This window comes from Stegostoma tigrinum, chromosome 34 (genome assembly GCF_030684315.1).
Source record: "Stegostoma tigrinum isolate sSteTig4 chromosome 34, sSteTig4.hap1, whole genome shotgun sequence".
In the NCBI taxonomy this organism is placed as follows: Eukaryota; Metazoa; Chordata; class Chondrichthyes; order Orectolobiformes; family Stegostomatidae; genus Stegostoma; species Stegostoma tigrinum.
In genome coordinates this window covers 11830030-11853708 of record NC_081387.1, presented here as the reverse complement: position 1 = coordinate 11853708, position 23679 = coordinate 11830030, and the positions used below count along the sequence as shown (strand labels likewise).

Genomic DNA, 23679 nt, shown 5'->3' with positions numbered 1-23679 from the left:
TCTAGCTTTCGGTTGAAATTAGCTCCTGCTCTGTCATTAGCACTTTTACATGAACGTAACTTCGTATGAAACCCAACAAGAAGCAGTCAAATACAGAGAGGGATGTGGGTGAAAATGAAACAAATTGTATGGAGTAAAATAGCTGGGGTGAAAGTCAACTTGCTGGGAATCACCAGAGGAGCGATTCCAGGACAGCATTGAATTGACTGGGAAGAAAAGCTGATGGAATGCAGAATGAACTGCTGATCTTCTCCCTCCTGGTTTGTGAGCTTTAAAGCCCAAGTGTCCTAAAGAGGCTAAATTGATGTGCAGTGATGATTTCATGCTCCACTTAGTAACGCTTGGGACCACGTCTTTGAAATAAGTGCCTGAGCAGACCTCGCTCCACAGTCCGGTCCACCAGCTGCTTTTGCACATTGTTGGGGGGGTGGGGGGAGCGGGGAAGGCTTGCTGAAAATACTGTTTGTTGCTGGAGTGCTCTGGGAATCCTTGTGGCAGGATTAAACCATATACTTCCTATTTTTCAGCAATGGGCATGTGTTGTGACTTTCCACTAGTGCAAAATTGAAATATTACGGTTTCTCTGTGAAAAAATGAAAAGTGAAAGAAGATCATGTTCCTTATGGTTACCTGATGTTTTAATGTCGTTGACCACATTTGAATTCGGAAAGCACAACCAAGTGTCTCTCGATAATCGCCAAGGCTTACTTTGTTGTAACAGAATGATGCAAGGTTGTGTTTTTTTTAATCAGTTTCCAGCGTATCCAATAGATTACCCATGAAATGTAACAGGGAATCCTGCTCTTCTCTAGTAGACCTAAAGTTCAGCTGTTGGGGGAAACCCTGGAAAGCCCATACATTTGTACATTGTTGAGCTCAATGCCGTCCATAAACACACTATGCTAGCTTTATAACATGCCTCAGCTGACTACTATGCTTTCCACAGGCAATACTGGAAGACAAATAGCTACGGTCTGTAACTGTAACTGTTGCAATGGAAGAATTAGGATTCACCTTTCCATAGGTGTGTAAATCGATGTGTCTTCATTGTTTTCAACCTTTGGAACACAAATTAAACTCTGTTAATGATTACTCTGCTTTCAATGAAGGGTAACATAATTGAACAAAGTGGAATACTTCCATACCATGCACAGTGTGTCAGATTCCAGTTCACTCTCGTCTTGATCCTGTTATAAGATAAAACATTACCAAATGAAATGGACATTTTTATAGACCAAGACATTTTAATGCACTGACATGATCATACATCTATGAACTGTCACAGAAAAAAAAACATTATTCTCTACTGTTGGAGTTAAAGTTATACATAGAATCCCCACAGTGCAGAAGCAGGCCATTCCGCCTATCAAATCTGAACTGGCCATCCAAACAGCATCCTATCCCACCCAGATTCAACCCCCTACTCTATAACTCTGCATTTTCTGTGGCTAATTCACCTAATCAACACATCCATGGATACTATGGGCAATTTAGCGTGACCAATCCACTTAACCTGCACATCTTTGGACTGCGGAAGGAAACCCACACAGACACAGGCAGAATACACTAATGCAAAACAGACTGTTGCCCAAATTAAAGCCAGGTCCCTGCCTGGATATGAAGCAGCTGTGTTAACCATTGAGTGCCCATGCTACCTGCATGTGTGTATGTACTCCAGTTGACATTGTGCTTTACTGCAGCTTAAACATAACTGAATAGAGCTGGTATTGCACTAATGAATGCTTCAAATGTGGCCACCCTAAAATAAATGTGGTAAAATTGGGCATGAAATTCCTCTCACTGTGTTTTAAGTAATCACTGGTAAAAAAGAAATATCCCAACTATGTTTAACACATTGTGAGAACAGAGTAAGAAAATCCCTTTAGCTCCCATGCTTATGACATCATCAACATACTTGGACCCAAAGAATCTCAATGGCATGTTTCCCATGTCACCAACATGCTAGAACAGCTCACTGTTTTGATATTGTTGTTAATAAACATGCAGAAATTTCATGTCATTTTGGGTCCAGAGAGGCAAATTTTCTCCTGCACAAAGTAAATGTCTTCATATGACTGGAAGGAGTCAGAATATCAAGGGTATTGATGTTAAAATGTACAATTTAACTAGTAGGGATCAGTGAAATGTAGATGTTTAAGGTAATCCTCACCACAGATTAAACAATCACTCGATTGTTATTGGAGATTCTAAGAACCTTTGGCACTGTCTCCAAATAAGATTCAACCATACTCTTCCCATTGTTTGCCAATGGATGGGTGTTACAACTTCCTTCTGGTAAAACATTGAAATAATATGTTTTCTCCGTGAACAATTAGAAGTGAAAGATGATCATATTCCTTATGGTTATTTGGTAGCAGTTGTATTGATGCATAATGTAATGTCTGAGTTTTACAGTTGATTAATGGTGATCATTCATTGTCTCACCTACAGTTGTATACAAATTTGTTTTACAGACTTTAGTCTGCAGAGAAGTTTTAAATTAATTTTAAGCTGAGTGCTATCTATTGGTAGTCTAACATATCTAGCAAGACCAGGAACTATCCAATTGAACAATCCACTTTGACTCGCATAGGGATGAAAGTTATCCTAACAAATGGCAGTAAAGCAGATGGTGTGAAATTGACTTCTGTACTTGATGTTTAATCCTGTTGACAACAATGGAACTGAATATTATCTGCTGGCTACCAGCAATTAACGCTGCCACTTGTAATTCCAGAATGCAAACTGTAATAGATAAAGCATAGTGTATTAACTGGATTTAAATCAAGAACAGAAAGTGAAATAAGATTGTGAAATACAGTTAGTATTAAAACATGTACATATGCTCTGAGTACATATACGATGATATTTCCAAACTCATTACCTGCTTCAGAAGTGAGACTTCATACTTGTAAAGTTCTTCAGAAGCAATACAGTTGTTGGTCAGTGTTTTTTGATGCAGAGGTCACTTACTTCTCAATGCATCGGCTTTAATTGTTATCTGCCATCAATATACTGGAAACTAAACATCAGTTATCCCAAGTTCAATGTGGTGCATTGATCCCAGTGATGAGACATTAATATCAGAGCCAATGGAGAAATGTGGGAGGTCTGACAGCAAATTATTAACTATACTTTGAATTGAGGCATCAGACATTGCATATAATAGTGACCAGTGTCAGCCTCCCAGTTATTTTTAACAAAATCTCCTTCTGCTCTTTAACGGCAATCATTTTCAGGAACAGTCTAGGTATTTCTGCAACCTTGTGCTTGATTTTGTATCTGGGGACTTGGGTATACTTTGTTTCAGTCCTAATGTGCAAATGTAGATTTCAAGTGCAGTGATTGTCTTCCTATTAGGTTACTTACCAGATTCTGCACTTCATCCATGACAGGTAAAGTTAGAATATCTAAAAGACAAAAGCACGAGAATACAAATATAGAACATAGATGAATGGCAAACGTTTTGGGGGATATGGGCTGGGAGCAGGCAGGTTAGACTAGTTTAGTTTGGGATTATGTTCGGCATGGATTGATCAGATTGAAGGGTCTGTTTCTGTGCTGTATGACCCTATGGCTCCATAATGGAAGGTATCTGCTGGAATTGTTAGAAATGTTGCATTATAAGCACTTTTATGGAAAGAGTTTCTTATAGTTGTGGTATTGTTACTGTGTGGATACTGGCCCACTGGCCCAACAACTCCACACCAACTCTGAGAGAATCCCACCCAGACCCATCTAATCCACACACCCCTGAACACTACAGGCAATTTAGCATGGCCAATCCACCTCATCTGCACATCTTTGGACTGTGGGAGGAACCCAGAGCACTGGGAGGAAACCCATGTAGACACAGGGAGAATGTGCAAACTCCGCACAGACAGTCGCCCGAGGGTGGAATGGAGTCCGGGTCCCTGGCACTGTGAGGCGGCAGTGCTAAACACTGAGCCACCTTAAATATGAATAAAAATAAGATACTACTGCATAAGTATGTCCTTAAGATTGTTTAATGCTTCCAGTTGTGCTTAGTTTGCAACACTAAATAGTGAAACATCTGGATTCAAGTGATAATCTACCATTGGAGAACAGAAAAATGGCGTTTTATTTCTGTCTGGAACTGAGGCCGCATTGTCAGACATTCTTCATTCAATTAAACAGAAACCATTTCACTGTCAGTAAAATTTCCTGGCATCTTTCAAAGAAGAGCAGGGTACCCTTGCATTGTACTGTTCAACAATATTCCCATAAGTAAGTCCAGCATGAACCAATGTTGATATTAACACTCACAGTTGTTGTCTGTAGGGCACTGTAATGTATAAATTGATAAGTCCCCAGGGCCAGTAATAGTTTTGCAACGTTGATACTGTTGCTTCCTTACGTTACGGTAAAAGCATAAGCTCACTGCAACTCATAAATTGTATGAAATGCATACTGACTGTCTTTTAAAAGATGCAGCATCCATTTGAGGTTTTACAGGGTGCTGGTGAGAACTCTTCCGGAGTACTGTGTTCAGTTCTGGTCAGCCTATGATAGGAAGGATGTTATTAAGCTAGAGAGGATTCAGAAGAGATTTGCCAGCAAGTTACCAGGAATGGAGGGTTTGCACTCTAAGGAGAGGCTGGATAGGCTGGGACTTTTTTTTCACTGGAGGTTGAGCAGTGAACTTATAGAGGTTCATAAAACCATGAGGTACAGACAAGGTGACTGGCAGGTGTGTTTTCCCTCAGGTGTGGGATTTAAAGACAAGAGGACATATTTTTAGAGTGAGAGGGGAAATATTTAAAAAAGATACGAAGGGCATTTTTGTTCGACACAGAGAGTGGTCCGTGTGTGGAACGAACTTCCAGGGGAAGTGGTGAGATAAGCACATGATTAGGAAATATTAGGAAAAAGGGATATGGGCCTATTAACTAGTTTAGTTTGGGATTATGGTCAGCATGGGCTGGTTGGACTGAAGGGTCTGTTTCTGTGCTGTACGACACTATGACTCAAACTATGCATTTTGAGAAATTCCACTGAAATAGTTGCATCTTTACCCTAAACAGCCAATTGTGAAAACCAGCAAGAATATTCGGAACATTGGCTCTATACCCTAAATAATCTTACCCCTCAATAAAAATCAACAAACAGTGCTATTGTCTGAGAGGTAAAGCTATCTTTCACCCAGTTCTGTGGGATACTCCCCTGGTCAATGTTCAATCTTATCTTTGTTTGGAGTGTACGTTCATCAGCTGGTGTAACAGTCAGTGAAATACAATTTCCAGCATGTCCTGTAGCTCTGTTCACATCCAAATTCAACCCCAATGTATCCAACAGTTGAGCATCTCAGGTATTCTCACATTCATGTCACAATTAGAATAGAACCATAGAATAGGCTGATACAGCTCAGTAGAAAGTGTGTCAGCCCATGGAGTCTGTCTTGTCCCTTTCACAAGTCTCCCCACTCTCTCACTACTTAAATTTTATTAATGTCCATTGTCAAATACTTAATGTAGTTATAGCTGAAGAGAATCATATTTTATTGAAAGTTCATGTGTTGCATACCCCCAAAGATTATTTTGAAAATGTTGTTTAATCACAGGTTTCACATCTAATGTTTGGTTGGCATTCTGCCTACATGGGCTGGTTGCACATAGTCAGCACCTGCTTGTGGCAAATGACTGTAAGGATATGTCATTTTATATGATATTTGGTCTTTGTCTAATGAACATATGGCTTACTTGTCGAGCCTCGCACAGGTATTGACAGGCATATACCACATCATTAATTTCAGTCATAGCAAGCACATCGGTTTCATTTTTCCTGCCAAGCTGAAAAGGCATTCTGCCTATCACACAGCTAATTAATGTGGCATGTGAATTTCATTGTTGGTCCGATGCTAGGAAAGTTAGCCATTTCTCCCAATGAATGGCAAACTTAGAATCATAGAATCACAGAATATTACCTTATAGAAGGAAGCCATTCAAGTTATCATGCCTGTACTGGCCCCCAGAAAAGCTACCCAGTTAGTCCTACTCTCCGGCACTATCCCTGTAGCCCTCTAGAATCTTATGACACTGAATATCCCTCCAACTCAGTGAAACAAGAAAGGTATTCAACTAATCTGCATTTGCAAACCTCACGATGCAGCGTCCAACATTACGGTGATACTGTGATTGGAAAACATTTGCTACATAATACTGATTCGTGAAGAGTTACACTGATAACCAATTTAGGATTATCAGTTGGGCAATGCTCTGATCAATCAGGGTCAAGCTGCCTAGTTGAATATTTGATGAAAGTTTGGCAGTTAACTGTCAGTCGTCCAGAACTAGTTCATCCTACATCTCAACACGTCTGTAGTCAGAGGCAATTTGCCAACCAATTAGCATTTTCTCTCATACAATACTATGATATACAATATGTTTTCCATTTACTTTCATATTTACATTAGTGAATTGTCCTAATGGGTACAAGAGAAATGTGACAAAGTGTATTCTTTTTTTCCAGAATATTCATATCCACATTCCTGCAATTGTATACTGTTTCTGCCACAGAACTTTACTTTCCTCTAACTTGCGTAAGTGGACACCATGACTAAAAAAAAGGCAGAAAATTGTGATTATCTCTAAAGATCTGATTTCTGTTCAATGGAAGAGTGAAAATAAAGTGCTGCCTTTGATTAAATCAGATGCCATTGACTGAGAGATAAGTACTTTGTGGAAGTGGAAACAATTATAAGAAGGTATTAAATGAGTTAAGAAAACTGTAACGTTTAGGGATTTTTTTTCTGAATCATAATTCGGGTGCCAAACTGGAAACCTTTCAACCATTTTAAACTCAGTATCATGGTAATCCTGAGGGTTTTAATAACCCCATAGAAGTTTATATTATTTTCAAATATAACCAAAACCAGCTTTACGTACCATCTACGCAGAATATCTCTGAAACAACTTGGACTTGTCTGCAAAACAATGAAAAGGAAGAACTCAGCCACATTTGCTGATAACATTTGACCACAGAAATGTGGATGTATTTAAAGTAGAGATAAGGCTGTTCAACCCATCATGTCCGTTGAGATAAGCTGATTTTCCTGTTTGACTATAACTTCTCAAACTTTGACCTTTAACTTTGTCGGATGGGGGCATCTCAGGGGTATTTACCAGGAGCTCTGTCTCAACTCTGATGACTGTTTCAGGCTCCTGTATCCTTGCAGAAAATGGGCTGCAGACAATCTGCATGCAATAAAATTTACTGCTAAACTGTCCACAAATATTTCAATCACTTCAAACGCTAACAGAGTGCATTTGTTAACCAGTAAATGTGTACCTCACCTTTGAGCCGGTTGAGCACCTAAAACAAAGCGACACAAAAAAAATATTGGATTACAAAAGAAATTTCTTATTCCTTAATTCTTATTATTCATTGATGCCAGTTTTGTGCATGGAGCTGTAGAGACTGCACTTCAAAATACTAATTGCTCAAAGTTATTCACTACAAATGACAGACAAAATAAATAACAATAAAAATGCATGTGATTGACTTTAATTCAATTTTTTTTCTCTCAAAAGGTATCAGCGGAAAGAATAGACCAAGGGACAGCCTAAAAGAAGTTCTGAGAGCATTTGATGGTAGAAACTGATGAAACATTTCTATTCGTGAGGTTACAAATGCAACAGTAAATGCAACAAGGAGAAACTGATTCAACAACAGAATGGGCAAAATGTCACTGTGGGTTGAAGCAGTTGAGGCAAATTGCTGAGTACCTAACGAATAAAGCCATGTAAATTATGTTGAAATGGTGAGAGGGGGCTCAGACCACTGCCAGAATAGTCTAGTTGCACAGAGTCCACATATTCTGTGTTGTAATGCATTTAGAAGTATTAATATTTTAACTGCTGGCGTGATTGCCATGGGAAACTCAGCATGCCCCGTGGTCAGCTGGCCAGCAGCAGAAATACTTACAAGACTGGCTAAGAGCTTCAATGAAGCATGCTGGGAATTGGGTCAAGCTAGTTTAAGCTCTGGCCTCAGATAAAGTTGTAACCAGGGCATATTGTGACCTGCAGTTTCCTGTGTTGATCAAATAAGGAAAGTGTTCTGATGGTTTCTCGACATGCTGGCACCACTATTACCTTATACGGAACATGGAATGTGGCTGTTTATTGGCTGTAATTATTTGGGAGATGTTTACCAATAAAGCTCATTAGCTGAGATTGAACAATGTGATCTGGCTTTGGTCAATTCATTGGCTGAGCATCAGAGAAGTCTCTGTAGGAGGTGAGTACGTTTTGAGATATATTAGCAGAACAACGGAATTTTTTGCAGGAGAAACCTTCAAGACCAAATTTCAGAAGTCTGGCCCTGATGTGATCTTCAGAGAAAATTTCGAACCACAAGGCAATATCTGTACTGAAAACAATGTTGGCCATTTCACTCAAATTTTATTCGATTCAAGCCAAACTTATAGAGTTAAAGTATGAATTGGGGTTCAATATGAATTAAGCAAAATAAGATAAGGTGAATTTAAATGAAGTGAGTTACAGTTGAATTTAAGTTAAATGAAGTAAGAATTAAAGTTCCAACTAATGTGTGCTTCTATTGAGTCATGGTCATAGCGCCACACAGCACGAAAACAGACTCTTCGGTGCAACCAGTCTGTGCTACCATAATTCCAGGGTAAACTAGTCCTATTTACCTATTCATGGCTAAGAACCACTCCCCCCACCCCCAAACCTCTCCTATAAATGTACTTATCTCAGTGACTTTTAAATGTTGTAACTGTGCCTCTATCCATCACTCCTTCTGGCAGTTCATTCCACATGGAACCACTCTCTGTGGAAAAGATTTTTCCCCTGTGCCTCATTGAAATCCCTCTTGTTTCACCTTAAAGGATATGCCCCTTAGTCTTGAAATCCCTAGAATGGGAAAAGACACCGTTCCATTTACCCTATCCATACCCATGATGACGTTATAAACCTCCGTAAGGTCAACTCTCAACTTCTAATGACAAATGTCTCAGCTTTTACGCAGCCTTCCTTTAAAACTCAAACCCTCCATACCCGGCAACATCCTCGTAAATCTCTTCCGAGCCCTCTCCATCTCAATAACATCCTTCCTATAACTGGGAGTTAAAATAATGAAGACCTTGTTTAATGAAGTTCCCTGTCCTTTGTCTGTCACATATCTGAGTAAAAAAAAATCTGAGTACTCCTTTCAGGCATCACTGAGTGGCCATTGATAAGCTGAGGCTTTAAGTTATTTTGAAGTTGAATTCCCCAGCCATAGTGAATTGATCAGCAGTTGGGAGTAATGCGGGTGTTTGCTGAGTGTGCCGAACAAATGGCAGAATTTGTGAAGTGAATCTGGTTGCTTCTTGTATCCCCCAGAAGATGCCTAAAGTGTTTAGAGTAAAGAATGGCAGATCGCCAAGCACGGTCAGAGATGTTAAGGAAGGAGCTAAATAAGACACAGCCCTAGTTGTTGAACATTGCAGTAAATTAGTAACAAGTCTGGGTTCCATTGGCCAGAAATGTTATGAAGTAACACGTAGAGGGCAAGGAAAGCATGCTACCAAGCTTACTTAGTAAGGCTACAGCAATAGTCAGTTGTTTGCAGCAGTTAATGGGCAGAGAGTTGGAGGATAAAACATTACACAAAGAAAATGAGAGATTACATGAGGAAAATTACATGAGCAGTTGGAAATGTTACTGAGAAAAGTGGTGGAACAGGCGCAAGGGAGTTAGATAAATGTGTTGTATGTGGGCCACATTCTGATCCAATGTGTGAAGGCTTACCAAGGAGTACACAGTGCAAACAGGGGTCATGACTTGACCAAACAGAGACAGTGAATGAACTGAATGGGAAATGCGCCAATTTGCAGGCTGCTGTTAAAATTCTGTATCAATTAGGCAGAAAAAGAGGAACCTCTGGCTGACTGTTCAAAATGTCAGCAGCGGATTGATAAATTAAAATCTCAGCTGTTGATACAGAAAAGAATCAAGTGGGTAATTGGGGCAGTTCAGCCGGAGGAGCAGAGTGACTACGGAATGGATTGGGGAAAGCTGGAACAGAATGCCCAGCAGTATGTTGCACGCGGTGATGACTGGGGACCCCCTACGTCCCTAACTAGCGGCACTGAATCCCTCAGCGCCCCCACACAACCATTGCCTTCCCCAGTGAATTCTATGACTGCAGTGAGGGGAAGTTGCTAAAATGATTTTGTGATAGTGCAGTGGCTTTAAAAGGTTATTTTCCTCTTATTTTTTAAAGAGAGGGATAAAACGGAGGTGCAGAGCTGGCTAGTTGGAAAGCCAGTAAAGTAAACAGCTTGTGAGGCCTTGGGTGATTTTTTTTAAAAGTTCAAACAATGGAAGCAGCCTGTGAAGGTGAGGTCAAGCTCTCAAAGAACCAGGGTTTTTAGTTTTAGCTCTCAGCAGTTGCAGTTGAAGAAGTGCAAGTTATTTGTTCCTTCTCTTGGATATACCAAAAATTGAGTATTCTCTGCCTGCTATGGGAGTTGCATGTGAGACAACGTGTTTGCTGAATTTGCCTTTTATCAAAGCTGTGTTTACAGATTATTACTATACTGGAACGGTTAATTATTAACGGTTATGCTGTCTATTGGAGATTTTGAAGATATGAAGGAAGCTATATTAGCTGCGACAGGTTGTAACAGAGGGGATCCAACAGGCGATTTAAATAGGTATAGTTCCCTGATTGCATGTGCAGATCAGTATGGGGTTGATTTTACTCAAGTTTTTGGGAAACGGACTATACTCGGTGAATTGGATGCGATCACTCTAATTGGCTAAGGTCTTTAGTAGTGTGCGCTTTGGAAGGGGGGAGAAAAAGTGCATGAGAATCTTGGCCCACAAGTGATACACACGATGAGGTACAGACAGTATGGTGAATGGTTTGAGCTTGGGAGAAGGAAATTCAAGAGATAGATAAAGGCGAAGCAAATAAGAGTGCCAATGAGATACGCCAACTTTAAGAAAACAAATGTAAATGTTTGCAACATGATATCTCACAGCCATTACATCTGCCATACAGCAAAAAAAAACACATCCTTACCTTTTGCTCTGTGTAACTTCACATAGTAGAACACAGCAATTAACAGGAGAGCTAGTTCTATCAAGCCACCAATCAACAGGAATAACCATAGCGTAGTGCTACTTTTTGGTTTCACTAAGACACAAAAAGAACAAACCAGAGCACAACACAGGTAAAAGAAACATGCTATTCAGCCCCTTGCATCTATTCAGACATTTATGTAGATCATGTTTGATCTGAACCTGAACTCAAACTGCTACAACAATTTACATACCCTTTATTAACACTGTCTTACAATATCCATCAACATTGCCTTTTCAAGTTTCAGTATTTTCAGGCTTCCCAAGGATGGTTCCAGATTCTCACCCTCTTTTGTATTCGAGTCTGCTTCCTGCCTTCACTGTTTATTTATCAGTCTCTAATTTTCAGATCATGTTCCATTGTTCTTGATGCTCCCGCTAAAAGAAATATTTTTTTCCCTATCTATAAAATCTAAAACTGGGCATCAGCTTAAACTCCGAGCTGCAGTGCCACACAAGCAAGTCAGGCTTGTGATCTCATAAGGCTAATATATCCTTCTGGATCTAAAGCCACATGCATCACTCCAAATTTGGTTCAAGTGTAATTTCAAGCAACAGAGGAATATTTCCTCCACTTTTATACTCCATAATATTATGATTGCTTCCATTTGCATATTTAAATAATTATTATTCCTGCAACTTCAGAATTATCAGAATACTCTTCTTAGTTAATTTTCAAAGTGAAAATCAGGCTCCTCGTCTGGAATGTTGTGTCCCATTCTGGCCACCCTGTTACAGGAAGGATATTATTAAGCTGGAGATGGTTCAAAAGAGATTTACAAGGATGTTGCCAGGTCTGAAAAGCTTGAGTTATAAAGAAAGGATAGACAGGCTGAAACTTTTTTCACCAGAGTGTCGGAGGTCGAAAGTGACCTGATAGAAGCTTGTAAAATCATGAGGGGTAGAGATAGAGTAAATGGTGGGTGCCCTTTCTGTAGGATAGGGAATTTCAGGACCGGGGGTATATATTACAGGTGAGAGGAGAGAGATTTAGAAAAGAAATTAGGGGCAATTTTTTGTTACACAGAGAGTGGTTCGTGTGTGGAATGAACTTGCTGAGGTAGTGGATATGGGAACAGTTACAACATTTGAAGACATTTGGATAAGTACATGAATTAGAAATGTTTGGAGGGATATGATTCAAGTGCAGGCAAGTGGGACTAGCTAGGTTCAGAATTATGGTCAGCATGGACTGGTTGGATTGAATGGTCTGTTTCCATGCTGTTTGACTCTATGACTACATTGCTTCCATTTACACAATAAACTAGTTGTTATTCTACAATTCTCAATATACTCCTCCCAGTCAACTTTCAAACGACAATCAGTCTCCTGCGTAAATTATCGATTCCGACTTGATTATTATAATCTGGAACAATGGGTAATCAGGATGCTCATGGAAGTATGAGACAAATAAATGTGCAAATGGCTGATAATGTCTCCATAGCTAATTTAGAATGGAATCCCGACAGTGTGGAAGCAGGCCATTCAGCCCATCGGAAGGGCATCCCACCCAGACCCGTCCCTGTGACTCTGAAGTTCTCATGGCTAACCAAATTAACCTGCACATTCCTGAACACGACAGGGCGACTGAGCATGGCCAATACACCCTAGCCTACACATCTTTGGGCTGTGGGAGGAAACCCATGCAGACACGGGGAGAATGTGCAAACTGCACACAGAATTTAATACTGAAGGCACAATAGTAGCAATTTCCATGAATAGTTTACACGTTATTGACTTTATAAATATTTCAAACTTTAAAAATACACTTTATTCATTGAAAATGTACAGAAAAAGTCACTAAAGATGTCTGGTTCTGTACATGAAGAAAACCATCACTGGAGTTTGACTTGGTCCAAACAAACAAACCAAAGGCACCTCTTAGCTGTGCAAGATTGTACTTTTCTATGATTGTGTTACTGGGAGAGTGCTCGAACTGAATAGAACCCCGTCAGTGGAAGGACTTGGGAAAAGTTACCCAGTTGTGCTGTGGAGCTGATTCCTGCTGTCACACATGGCTATTTGCAGACAAGTGAATCGCTTACCTCTGACCGTGAGCTGTGTTCCATTCCCATATTCCTCACCCAGCTGCATGAATTTCACGCTGCATCTGTACATCCCAGAATCAGTAACCTTCAGCTCCTTCAGCAAGAGGGAAGCATTGCGGCTGTGGATGAAATCCTGTTGGGGTCTGTGCACTCGCCCTGTGTACTTCGCTGTCTGATTGGAAACTTCCGCACCATCCTTCAACCATTTAAAAGAGCCTATTGTCAGGGAGACATTGCCTGTCCACTCGCATGGGATGAGGACGGATTGACCCTCATCTGCCAGAATCCTTGGAAGTTTCTGAAAAACTTGGAACTTCTTGGCACCGATTCCTGAAACTTAGAGGGGAGGGAGCGATTGGAAGTTGGAACTTTGAGAGTCAACGTTAAAATGAATAAACAAATTACCAGCTCAGTGGAGGGAATATGCAGCAATGTTTAGAAAACCGTTTTATCACTCAGTGAGATGCTGTCATCTGCGTGAAAGTGCTTTGGGAGAAGATTCCAATACAGCCTGAACAAGGAAGCTGACTGCACCCTTCATTGGGAAACGATTACGTTCTAAGTTCAAAAGCGTTTTTTTAAAAACCTTGCACTGGCACGATGGGCAGAATGGGCTTCACAGTGCTGCATCATTCTATGGGCAGATCAACAAAAACAGCAAATCCTTCCACTTGGTTTCCAACAAGCAGGATAATGAAAGCGCTGTAGATGTGACATGTTATTCAAAAGAGCTGCAGTGGTGATCTGTCACAGAGATCACCTATTTCAAGGAGACCCAATATGTTATTTTGATATTACTAAGTCATAGACTTCTACAGCACAGAAACCGACCATTTGGTCCAACCGGTCCATTATTCCAAACTAAACTAGTCCCACCTGCCTGCACTTGGCCCATATCTTTCCAAACATTTATTATACATGTAATTATCTAAATGTCTTTTCAATATTATAACTGTAGCCACATCCACCACTTCCACTACAAGTTCATTCCACACACAAACCACTCTCTGACAAAGTTACCCCTCACGTTCATTTCAAATCTCTCTCCCCTCATATGCTCCCTACTCTTGAAATTCCCTACTGTCGGCAAAAGACCTAAGGAGGTGAGGTGTCAAGAAGTATGAGGAAGGACAGAGAAAGGAAGGATGACTCTATGATCACTCTGCGACCCTACGAGTGAGAAAGCTATGAGAGGCCAGTATTGTAAATACAGCAAAGCACTTGACTCTGCAATGATAGGATTTGGGAACATGATAAGTGATAAGAAGGCCAGTTTGAAAGGAGTGAAATAATGGTGGTTCAGTCAAATTCTCTGTTTCTGAACTGTGCACTTTACAGGGGATGTGAGTATCACTAGTAAGATCAGTATTGGTCGCCCATGCGTAACTGCCATTGAGCTGTATGGTTTGGTAGTCTATTTAAGAGTCAATTGTTATGGGTCATGCAGCCCAGACCAGGTAAAGATTGCAGATTTCCTTCCATAAAGGACATGAATGAACCATCAATAATAATTGTTACAGTACGAGCATTGAGACTAGCCATGTACTCCAGGTCTCCACAGTGATGAATCTTAATTCCACCACTTGCTTGGTAGGACTTGTACTTGTGTTATACAGTATTAGTGTAGAGCAGTGACATTACATTACCGTACACTCTGCCAGCAGGGCTGTGGGGGAGCACACTGTGAGAGTTATGGCAGGGCAATCAGAGGTTCAGATAAAATCAGGTTTATAGCGGGTGCTGTGTGGGAAGTGCTTATAGTACAGTCAAGTATAGATGTAACAAAAACATCTCTGATGGTTCCAGCATCAGATTAATTGAGATTTGGTGGAATCAGGCAGTTTCCTGAAGATGGAAGTGAGTGGTAAATGATACAAAGACATGAATCTCTATGAAGAAGTTCAACTCGAAGCCACATATTCACCAAGATTTTGTGCTCTGCTTTATCCTCAAGACACCTGCCATGGAGACAGACAGAGTTAGTTGTGGGGAACTGGAAGGAATGGTTTTGGTCTTCACAAGTATTTTACAAGAGGAAATTTCTGTTTTCCTAGAGTGGGGGATTCCAAAACTAGATGGTATTGTTTTAAGATGAGAGGGGAAAGATTTTAAAAGGGGTTTTGAGGTAACTTCTTCCTTGCAGAAGGTAGTGCGTGTATGGAAGAAGCTGCCAGAGGAAGGAGTGGAGGTGGGTACAATTACAACATTTAAAAGGCATGTGGGGGTGAAAGATATGGGCCAAATGCTGGCAAATGGGCGTAGGTCAGACTGGGATGTCTGGTCCATGTGAACATGTGAGACTGAAAGGTCGGCTTCCGTGCTGCATAATTTCCATCCTAACCTGCACATCTTTGGGCTGCGGGAGGAAACCCACGCAGACACGGGGAAAATATGCAAACTCCACACAGAATTTAATACTGAAGGCACGATAGTAGCAACTTTCCATGAAGAGTTTACACATTATTGACTTTATAAATATTTCAAACTTTAAAAATACACTTTATTCATTGAAAATGTACGTAAAAAGTCACTAAAGATGTCTGGTTCTGTACATGTTGAAAACCATCACTGGGGTTAGACTCGGTCCAAACAAACAAACCAAAGGCACCTCTTAGCTGTGCAAGATTGTACTTTTCTATGATTGTGTTACTGGGAGAGTGCTCGAACTGAATAGAACCCCATCGGTGGAAGGACCTGGGAAAAGTTACCCAGTTGTGCTGTGGAGCTGATTCCTGCTGTCACACATGGCTATTTGCAGACAAGTGAATCGCTTACCTCTGACTGTGAGCTGTGTTCCATTCCCATATTCCTCACCCAGCTGCATGAATTTCATGCTGCATCTGTACATCCCAGAATCAGTAACTTTCAGCTCCTTCAGCAAGAGGGAAGCATTGCGGCTGTGGATGAAATCCTGTTGGGGTCTGTGCACTCGCCCTGTGTACTTCGCTGTCTGATTGGAAACTTCCGCACCATCCATCAACCATTTAAAAGAGCCTATTGTCAGGGAGACATTGCCTGTCCACTCGCATGGGATGAGGACGGATTGACCCTCATCTGCCAGAATCCTTGGAAGTTTCTGAACAACTTGGAACTTCTTGGCACCGATTCCTGAAACTTAGAGGCGAGGAAGCGATTGGAAGTTGGAACTTTGAGATGCAACGTTAAAATGAATAAACAAATTACCAGCTCAGTGGAGGGAATATGCAGCAATGTTTAGAAAACCGTTTTATCACTCAGTGAGATGCTGTCCTCTGCGTGAAAGTGCTTTGGGAGAAGATTCCAATACAGCCTGAACAAGGAAGCTGACTGCACCCTTCATTGGGAAACGATTACGGTCTAAGTTCAAAAGCGTTTTTTTTAGTAACCTTGCACTGGCACGATGGGCAGAATGGGCTTCACAGTGCTGCATCATTCTATGGGCAGATCAACAAAAACAGCAAATCCTTCCACTTGGTTTCCAACAAGCAGGATAATGAAAGCGCCGTAGATGTGACATGTTATTCAAAAGAGCTGCAGTGGTGATCTGTCACAGAGATCACCTATTTCAAGGAGACCCAATATGTTATTTTGATATTACTGAGTCATAGACTTCTACAGCACAGAAACAGACCATTTGGTCCAACCAGCCCATTATTCCAAACTAAACTAATCCCACCTGCCTGTGCTTGGCCCATATCTTTCCAAACATTTATTATACATGTAATTATCTAAATGCCTTTTCAATGTTATAACTGTAGCCACATCCACCACTTCCACTGCAAGTTCATCCCACACACAAATCACTCTCTGACAAAGTTACCCCTCACGTTCATTTCAAATCTCTCTCCCCTCATATGCTCCCTACTCTTGAAATTCCCTACTGTCGGCAAAAGACCTAAGGAGGTGAGGTGTCAAGAAGTATGAGGAAGGACAGAGAAAGGAAGGATGACTCTATGATCACTCTGCGACCCTACGAGTGAGAAAACTATGAGAGGCCAGTATTGTAAATACAGCAAAGCACTTGACTCTGCAATGATAGGATTTGGGAACATGATAAGTGATAAGAAGGCCAGTTTGAAAGGAGTGAAATAATGGTGGTTCAGTCAAATTCTCTGTTTCTGAACTGTGCACTTTACAGGGGATGTGAGTATCACTAGTAAGATCAGTATTGGTCACCCATGCGTAACTGCCATTGAGCTGTATGGTTTGGTAGTCTATTTAAGAGTCAATTGTTATGGGTCATGCAGCCCAGACCAGGTAAAGATTGCAGATTTCCTTCCATAAAGGACATGAATGAACCATCAATAATAATTGTTACAGTACGATCATTGAGACTAGACATGTACTCCAGGTCTCCACAGTGATGAATCTTAATTCCACCACTTGCTTGGTAGGACTTGTACTTGTGTTATACAGTATTAGTGTAGAGCAGTGACATTACATTACCGTACACTCTGCCAGCAGGGCTGTGGGGGAGCACACTGTGAGAGTTATGGCAGGGCAATCAGAGGTTCAGATAAAATCAGGTTTATAGCGGGTGCTGTGTGGGAAGTGCTTATAGTACAGTCAAGTGTAGAGGTAACAAAAACATCTCTGATGGTTCCAGCATCAGATGAATTGAGATTTGGTGGAATCAGGCAGTTTCCTGAAGATGGAAATGAGTGGTAAATGATACGAAGACATGAATCTCCATGAAGAAGTTCAACTCGAAGCCACATATTCACCAAGATTTTGTGCTCTGCTTTATCCTCAAGACACCTGCCATGGAGACAGATAGAGTTAGTTGTGGGGAACTGGAGGGAATGGTTTTGGTCTTCACAAGTATTTTACAAGAGGAAATTTCTGTTTTCCTAGAGTGAGGGATTCCAAAACTAGATGGTATTGTTTTAAGATGAGAGGGGAAAGATTTAAAAAGGAGTTATGAGGTAACTTCTTTCCCGCAGAAGTTAGTGCGTGTATGGAATAAGCTGCCAGAGGAAGGAGTGGAGGTGGGTACAATTACAACATTTAAAAGGCATTTGGGGGTGAAAGATATGGGCCAAATTCTGGCAAATGGGAGTAGGTCAGACTGGGATGTCTGGTCCATGTGGACATGTGAGACTGAAAGGTCGGCTTCCGTGCTGCATAATTTCCATCCTAACCTGCACATCTTTGGGCTGTGGGAGGAAACCCACGCAGACACGGGGAAAATATGCAAACTCCACACAGAATTTAATACTGAAGGCACGATAGTAGCAACTTTCCATGAAGAGTTTACACATTATTGACTTTATAAATATTTCAAACTTTAAAAATACACTTTATTCATTGAAAATGTACGTAAAAAGTCACTAAAGATGTCTGGTTCTGTACATGTTGAAAACCATCACTGGAGTTTGACTCGGTCCAAACAAACAAACCAAAGGCACCTCTTAGCTGTGCAAGATTGTACTTTTCTATGATTGTGTTACTGGGAGAGTGCTCGAACTGAATAGAACCCCATCAGTGGAAGGACCTGGGAAAAGTTACCCAGTTGTGCTGTGGAGCTGATTCCTGCTGTCACACATGGCTATATGCAGACAAGTGAATCGCTTACCTCTGACTGTGAGCTGTGTTCCATTCCCATATTCCTCACCCAGCTGCATGAATTTCACGCTGCATCTGTACATCCCAGAATCAGTAACTTTCAGCCCCTTCAGCAAGAGGGAAGCATTGCGGCTGTGGATGAAATCCTGTTGGGGTCTGTGCACTCGCCCTGTGTACTTCGCTGTCTGATTGGAAACTTCCGCACCATCCTTCAACCATTTAAAAGAGCCTATTGTCAGGGAGACATTGCCTGTCCACTCGCATGGGATGAGGACGGATTGACCCTCATCTGCCAGAATCCTTGGAAGTTTCTGAACAACTTGGAACTTCTTGGCACCGATTCCTGAAACTTAGAGGGGAGGAAGCGATGGGAAGTTAACTTTGAGAGTCAACGTTAAAATGAATAAACAAATTACCAGCTCAGTGGAGGGAATGTGCAGCAATGTTTAGAAAACCGTTTTAACACTCAGTGAGATGCTGACCTCTGCGTGAAAGTGCTTTGAGAGCAGATTCCAATACAGCCTGAACAAGGAAGCTGACTGCACCCTTCATTGGGAAACGATTACGTTCTAAGTTCAAAAGCGTTTTTTTTAGAAACCTTGCACTGGCACGATGGGCAGAATGGGCTTCACAGTGCTGCATCATTCTATGGGCAGATCAACAAAAACAGCAAATCCTTCCACTTGGTTTCCAACAAGCAGGATAATGAAAGCGCCGTAGATGTGACATGTTATTCAAAAGAGCTGCAGTGGTGATCTGTCACAGAGATCACTTATTTCAAGGAGACCTAATGTGTTATTTTGATATTACTGAGTCATAGACTTCTACTGCACAGATACAGACCATTTGGTCCAACCAGTCCATTACTCCAAACTAAACTAGTCCCACCTGCCTGTGCTTGGCCCATATCCTTTCAAACATTTCTTATACATGTAATTATCTACATGCCTTTTCAATGTTGTAACTGTAGCCACAACCCCAACTTCCCCTACAAGTTCATTCCACACACAAACCACTCTCTGACAAAGTTACCCCTCACGTTCATTTCAAATCTCTCTCCCCTCATATGCTCCCTACTCTTGAAATTCCCTACTGTCGGCAAAAGGCCTAAGGTGGTGAGGTGTCAAGAAGTATGAGGAAGGACAGAGAAAGGAAGGATGACTCTATGATCACTCTGCGACCCTATGAGTGAGAAAACTATGAGAGGCCAGTATTGTAAATACAGCAAAGCACTTGACTCTGCAATGATAGGATTTGGGAACATGATAAGTGATAAGAAGGCCAGTTTGAAAGGAGTGAAATAATGGTGGTTCAGTCAAATTCTCTGTTTCTGAACTGTGCACTTTACAGGGGATGTGAGTATCACTAGTAAGATCAGTATTGGTCGCCCATGCGTAACTGCCATTGAGCTGTATGGTTTGGTAGTCTATTTAAGAGTCAATTGTTATGGGTCATGCAGCCCAGACCAGGTAAAGATTGCAGATTTCCTTCCATAAAGGACATGAATGAACCATCAATAATAATTGTTACAGTACGAGCATTGAGACTAGACATGTACTCCAGGTCTCCACAGTGATGAATCTTAATTCCACCACTTGCTTGGTAGGACTTGTACATGTGTTATACAGTATTAGTGTAGAGCAGTGACATTACATTACCGTACACTCTGCCAGCAGGGCTGTGAGGGAGCACACTGTGAGAGTTATGGCAGGGCAATCAGAGGTTCAGATAAAATCAGGTTTATAGTGGGCGCTGTGTGGGATGTGCTTATAGTACAGTCAAGTATAGAGGTAACAAAAACATCTCTGATGGTTCCAGCATCAGATGAATTGAGATTTGGTGGAATCAGGCAGTTTCATGAAGTTGGAAATGCGTGGTAAATGATCTGAAGACATGAATCTCAATGAAGAAGTTTAACTCAATGTCATATATTCTGTCATGGTCTGCTTCATCCTCAAGAGACTTGCTATGGATACAGATAGAATTAGTTGTGGGGAACTGGAGGGAATGGTTTTGGTCTTTGCAAGTATTTTACAAGTGGAAACTTCTGTTTTCCTCGAGTGGGGAATTCCAAAACTAGATGGCATTGTTTTAAGATGAGAGGGGAAAGATTTAAAAAGGAGTTATGAGGTAACTTCTTTCTTGCAGAAGGTAGTGCGTGTATGGAATAAGCTGCCAGAGGAAGGATTGGAGGTGGGTACAATTACAACATTTAAAAGGCATGTGGGGGTGAAAGATATGGGCCAAATGCTGGCAAATGGGAGTAGGTCAGACTGGGATGCCTGGTCCATGTGGACAAGCTAGACTAAAACATCTGTTTCCGTGCTGCATAATTTATAAATGTTTGGCAAAGCGTTTGAAAATTTAGCAACGGTTGATGAGTCGAGCTAGGTCATTGTGAAGTTGTGTTAGATTACAGCATAAGTGATTCTGTTCAGCTGTGTCTTTAAACTCAGTCTAATTTGCTTGTCGTTTGCACCATGTACTATTTGCCTTTATCTGCAAAATCTCCAACACCAATGCGTAAAGTTTATAAATAATGGAATGATACTCACCCAAGAAGACAGCCAATATCCAGAGGATCGGGCTTGGGTTCATCCTCCTGTGATGGGTAAACAAATGAATTGCATGGAATGTGAAATTAACACTCTTGGTACAAGAAACTAAAACTCATCATTGTAATTTGTTTTCCATTCATTCACAAGATGAGGGCATCGCTGGATAAGTGAGCATTTATTGCACAGATGGTGAGTCACAAGTAGACCAGACCAGGTTCGGATGGCATTTTCTTTCCCTAGTGCACATTGTGTGGGCTTTCTCCTGGTCATCATTAGATTTTTAAGTGAAGGTTTCTTTGAAAGACAAGAATTCAATACGCCATGGCAACATTTGAGCCCACATCCCCAACAATTAGCTGGGATCTCTGAATTGACAGTCAGGTGATAACACCTCTCAGCCATGATCATCCCACTTTAGATGGCTAAGGTCATTATGGGTGTTGATCGGGGGTTTGATCTCCATCTATGAGTGCTACATGGCAGCTACCCACCACATTTCACCCAACTGCACATCCATTCTGCCGCTGTTAAATTATCCCCAAGTGTACATTCAGTCCCATGAGAATGCATTCAAACTTAAGATCAACAAAAGTCTTTGGGGCCTGAATCAAAAGCAAGCAAATTCAACTTTGTGACTGAACACTTATGGGGTCACCAGTCCATGACTTTTAATTTCTAAGCATTCTTTTCTCGAAGCATTAATCCAGGAGCTTTCCCATTACCCATGTGGAAGATACTTGAGCACAAATCTATACAATGGAACTAATGCAAACAACAAAATCTCTCAGAGAACGTTAGTCCTTCGGATTGAAACAAACCTGAAATGCAATGAGAGAAGGTTAAAGCCAGTTTATTGTTTTCTAACACAATCAAAAATTGTTGGAAAGCCTCAGCAGATCTGGTAGCATCAGTGGAGAGAAATCAGGTGTAATCCTACTTCAGAACTGATGGTAGCTGGTAGCTTTTATGCAGAAGGTAGGGTGGGGGAGGTGGGTAGAGGCAAGGAGTAAATGGCTGAGCCCAAAGAGACAGGAGAAAGATTTTAAAAAAATGAGAGACAACTTTATTTTTACACAGAGAGTGGTTTGTGTGTGGAATGAACATCCAGAGGAGGGTGGATGCGGATACAGTTATAATCTTTAAAATGCATTTAGACAAGTACGTGAAATGGAAATTGAAGGGATATAGGTCAAGCACAGGAAGGTGGGACGAGGTTAGTTTGGGATTATGGCCAGTGTAGACTATTTGGACCGAGGGGCCTGTTTCCGTGCTGTATAACACTATGCAATATTTTCTTCCTTGAAGCAAAATAACAATTATCTCCGGTGATATTGCAACGCGAAACTTACACCCGTCCGCTATTTTCAAGGAAAATGCTAAATCTTCACACTGGGGCTTGGCGCTACATACATTCACATTCCTCAGCCACTTAATGAATGAAATTTGAGCCCACCACATTGAGTGTGTAATAACTTCAGCACAGGCAGCAAGCGTTTGTGAGTCGGCCTCAAACTGAACACCGGGAACTCTGAAGGAGCAGCGCTTCGAAAGCTTGTGATTTCAAATTAAAACCATTTGACTGTTACCTGGTGTCGTGTGACTTCTGACTTTGCCCACCACAGTCCAGCACCGGCACCTCCACATGATGAAATTAAAGTGAAAATTGCACACGAGGAACATTCCAAACTCGAATTCAGTTTCTTTCTCAGTGTCCACAGAGATCTGTTGAGTTTCCCCAGCAGACTCTGTCAACTGACTCACATCATACACAGTATGTAGCTTTTATTTAAAAAGAGAAAAGCCCTCCAGAGTGTTTTTTAAAAAATCTTACGTCAAGTTCCATTTCCAATGCAGCTCACCTTATTTCCAAATCCGCTTCCAATTTCGTCTACATTCTCAGTCTGTGCCCGAAAGGTCAGGGGCTTGTGATTTTTGTTCTGGCTTTCGGCGTATGCATCACACAGCCATTTGAAATTTGCAGTCTCCTCTAAAAGGGCTGGTTCACAGCAGAGCCTGTGACTGTATAACCCCAGGTCGTTTGCAGGCGAATCAATTTAAAAACAAAAGAGATAAAAACAAATCCTACACTCGCCTCAGTTTCCGCAGCGCCGGTCTGCTGGTGTGAAATTCCTCACGTTCGCATCAGCGCTCATTCCCCGCCTGTCCCCAAATAAACCCGCCGGTTTTATTTTCGTTTCCAGGGCGGTTTGAGATAGGGAGAGAGACTGCAAGCGGGACCCCGTCTCTATTTTAATCCGGCTGGTCGCGAGCACAGAAACATTTCTCAACGATAACCCGCGCTGTTTCTTCCTTTAGCAGAAATTAAAAGATAGCCTTCGCCGGTTCTGTGTCTGAAAGATCAGGGGCTGGGAGATGTTATCAAGAATGCGGAGAAGTTGTGGCAGGCTCTCACAT

General features: G+C 41.3%; 2 protein-coding genes across 2 annotated transcripts in view; both read right to left on the bottom strand.

Moving 5' to 3' along the window:
* The window catches only part of LOC132206215 (uncharacterized), a 29209-nt gene extending 13165 nt beyond the window's left edge, over window positions 1-16044 (bottom strand). Inside the window, exons 1-8 of the mRNA XM_059639520.1 lie at window positions 15938-16044; window positions 13160-13498; window positions 11056-11169; window positions 7314-7332; window positions 6906-6943; window positions 3370-3410; window positions 1146-1187; window positions 1015-1058 (exon numbers count right to left, since the gene is read on the bottom strand). Of these exons, the coding sequence (XP_059495503.1) occupies window positions 1015-1058; window positions 1146-1187; window positions 3370-3410; window positions 6906-6943; window positions 7314-7332; window positions 11056-11169; window positions 13160-13498; window positions 15938-16010 (710 nt within the window). The 5' untranslated portion in view covers window positions 16011-16044. The remainder of the gene's footprint in view (window positions 1-1014; window positions 1059-1145; window positions 1188-3369; window positions 3411-6905; window positions 6944-7313; window positions 7333-11055; window positions 11170-13159; window positions 13499-15937) is intronic.
* On the bottom strand, window positions 16018-23386 carry LOC132206234 (natural cytotoxicity triggering receptor 3-like). Its single transcript, XM_059639608.1, has 5 exons — window positions 23124-23386; window positions 21262-21308; window positions 18717-19055; window positions 16178-16276; window positions 16018-16034 (listed from the first exon to the last, which is right to left on the bottom strand). Exons 2-5 carry the CDS (start codon window positions 21302-21304, stop codon window positions 16018-16020), a joined length of 498 nt encoding a protein of 165 aa, XP_059495591.1. The 5' UTR covers window positions 21305-21308; window positions 23124-23386.
* Window positions 23387-23679: the final 293 nt, after the last annotated feature.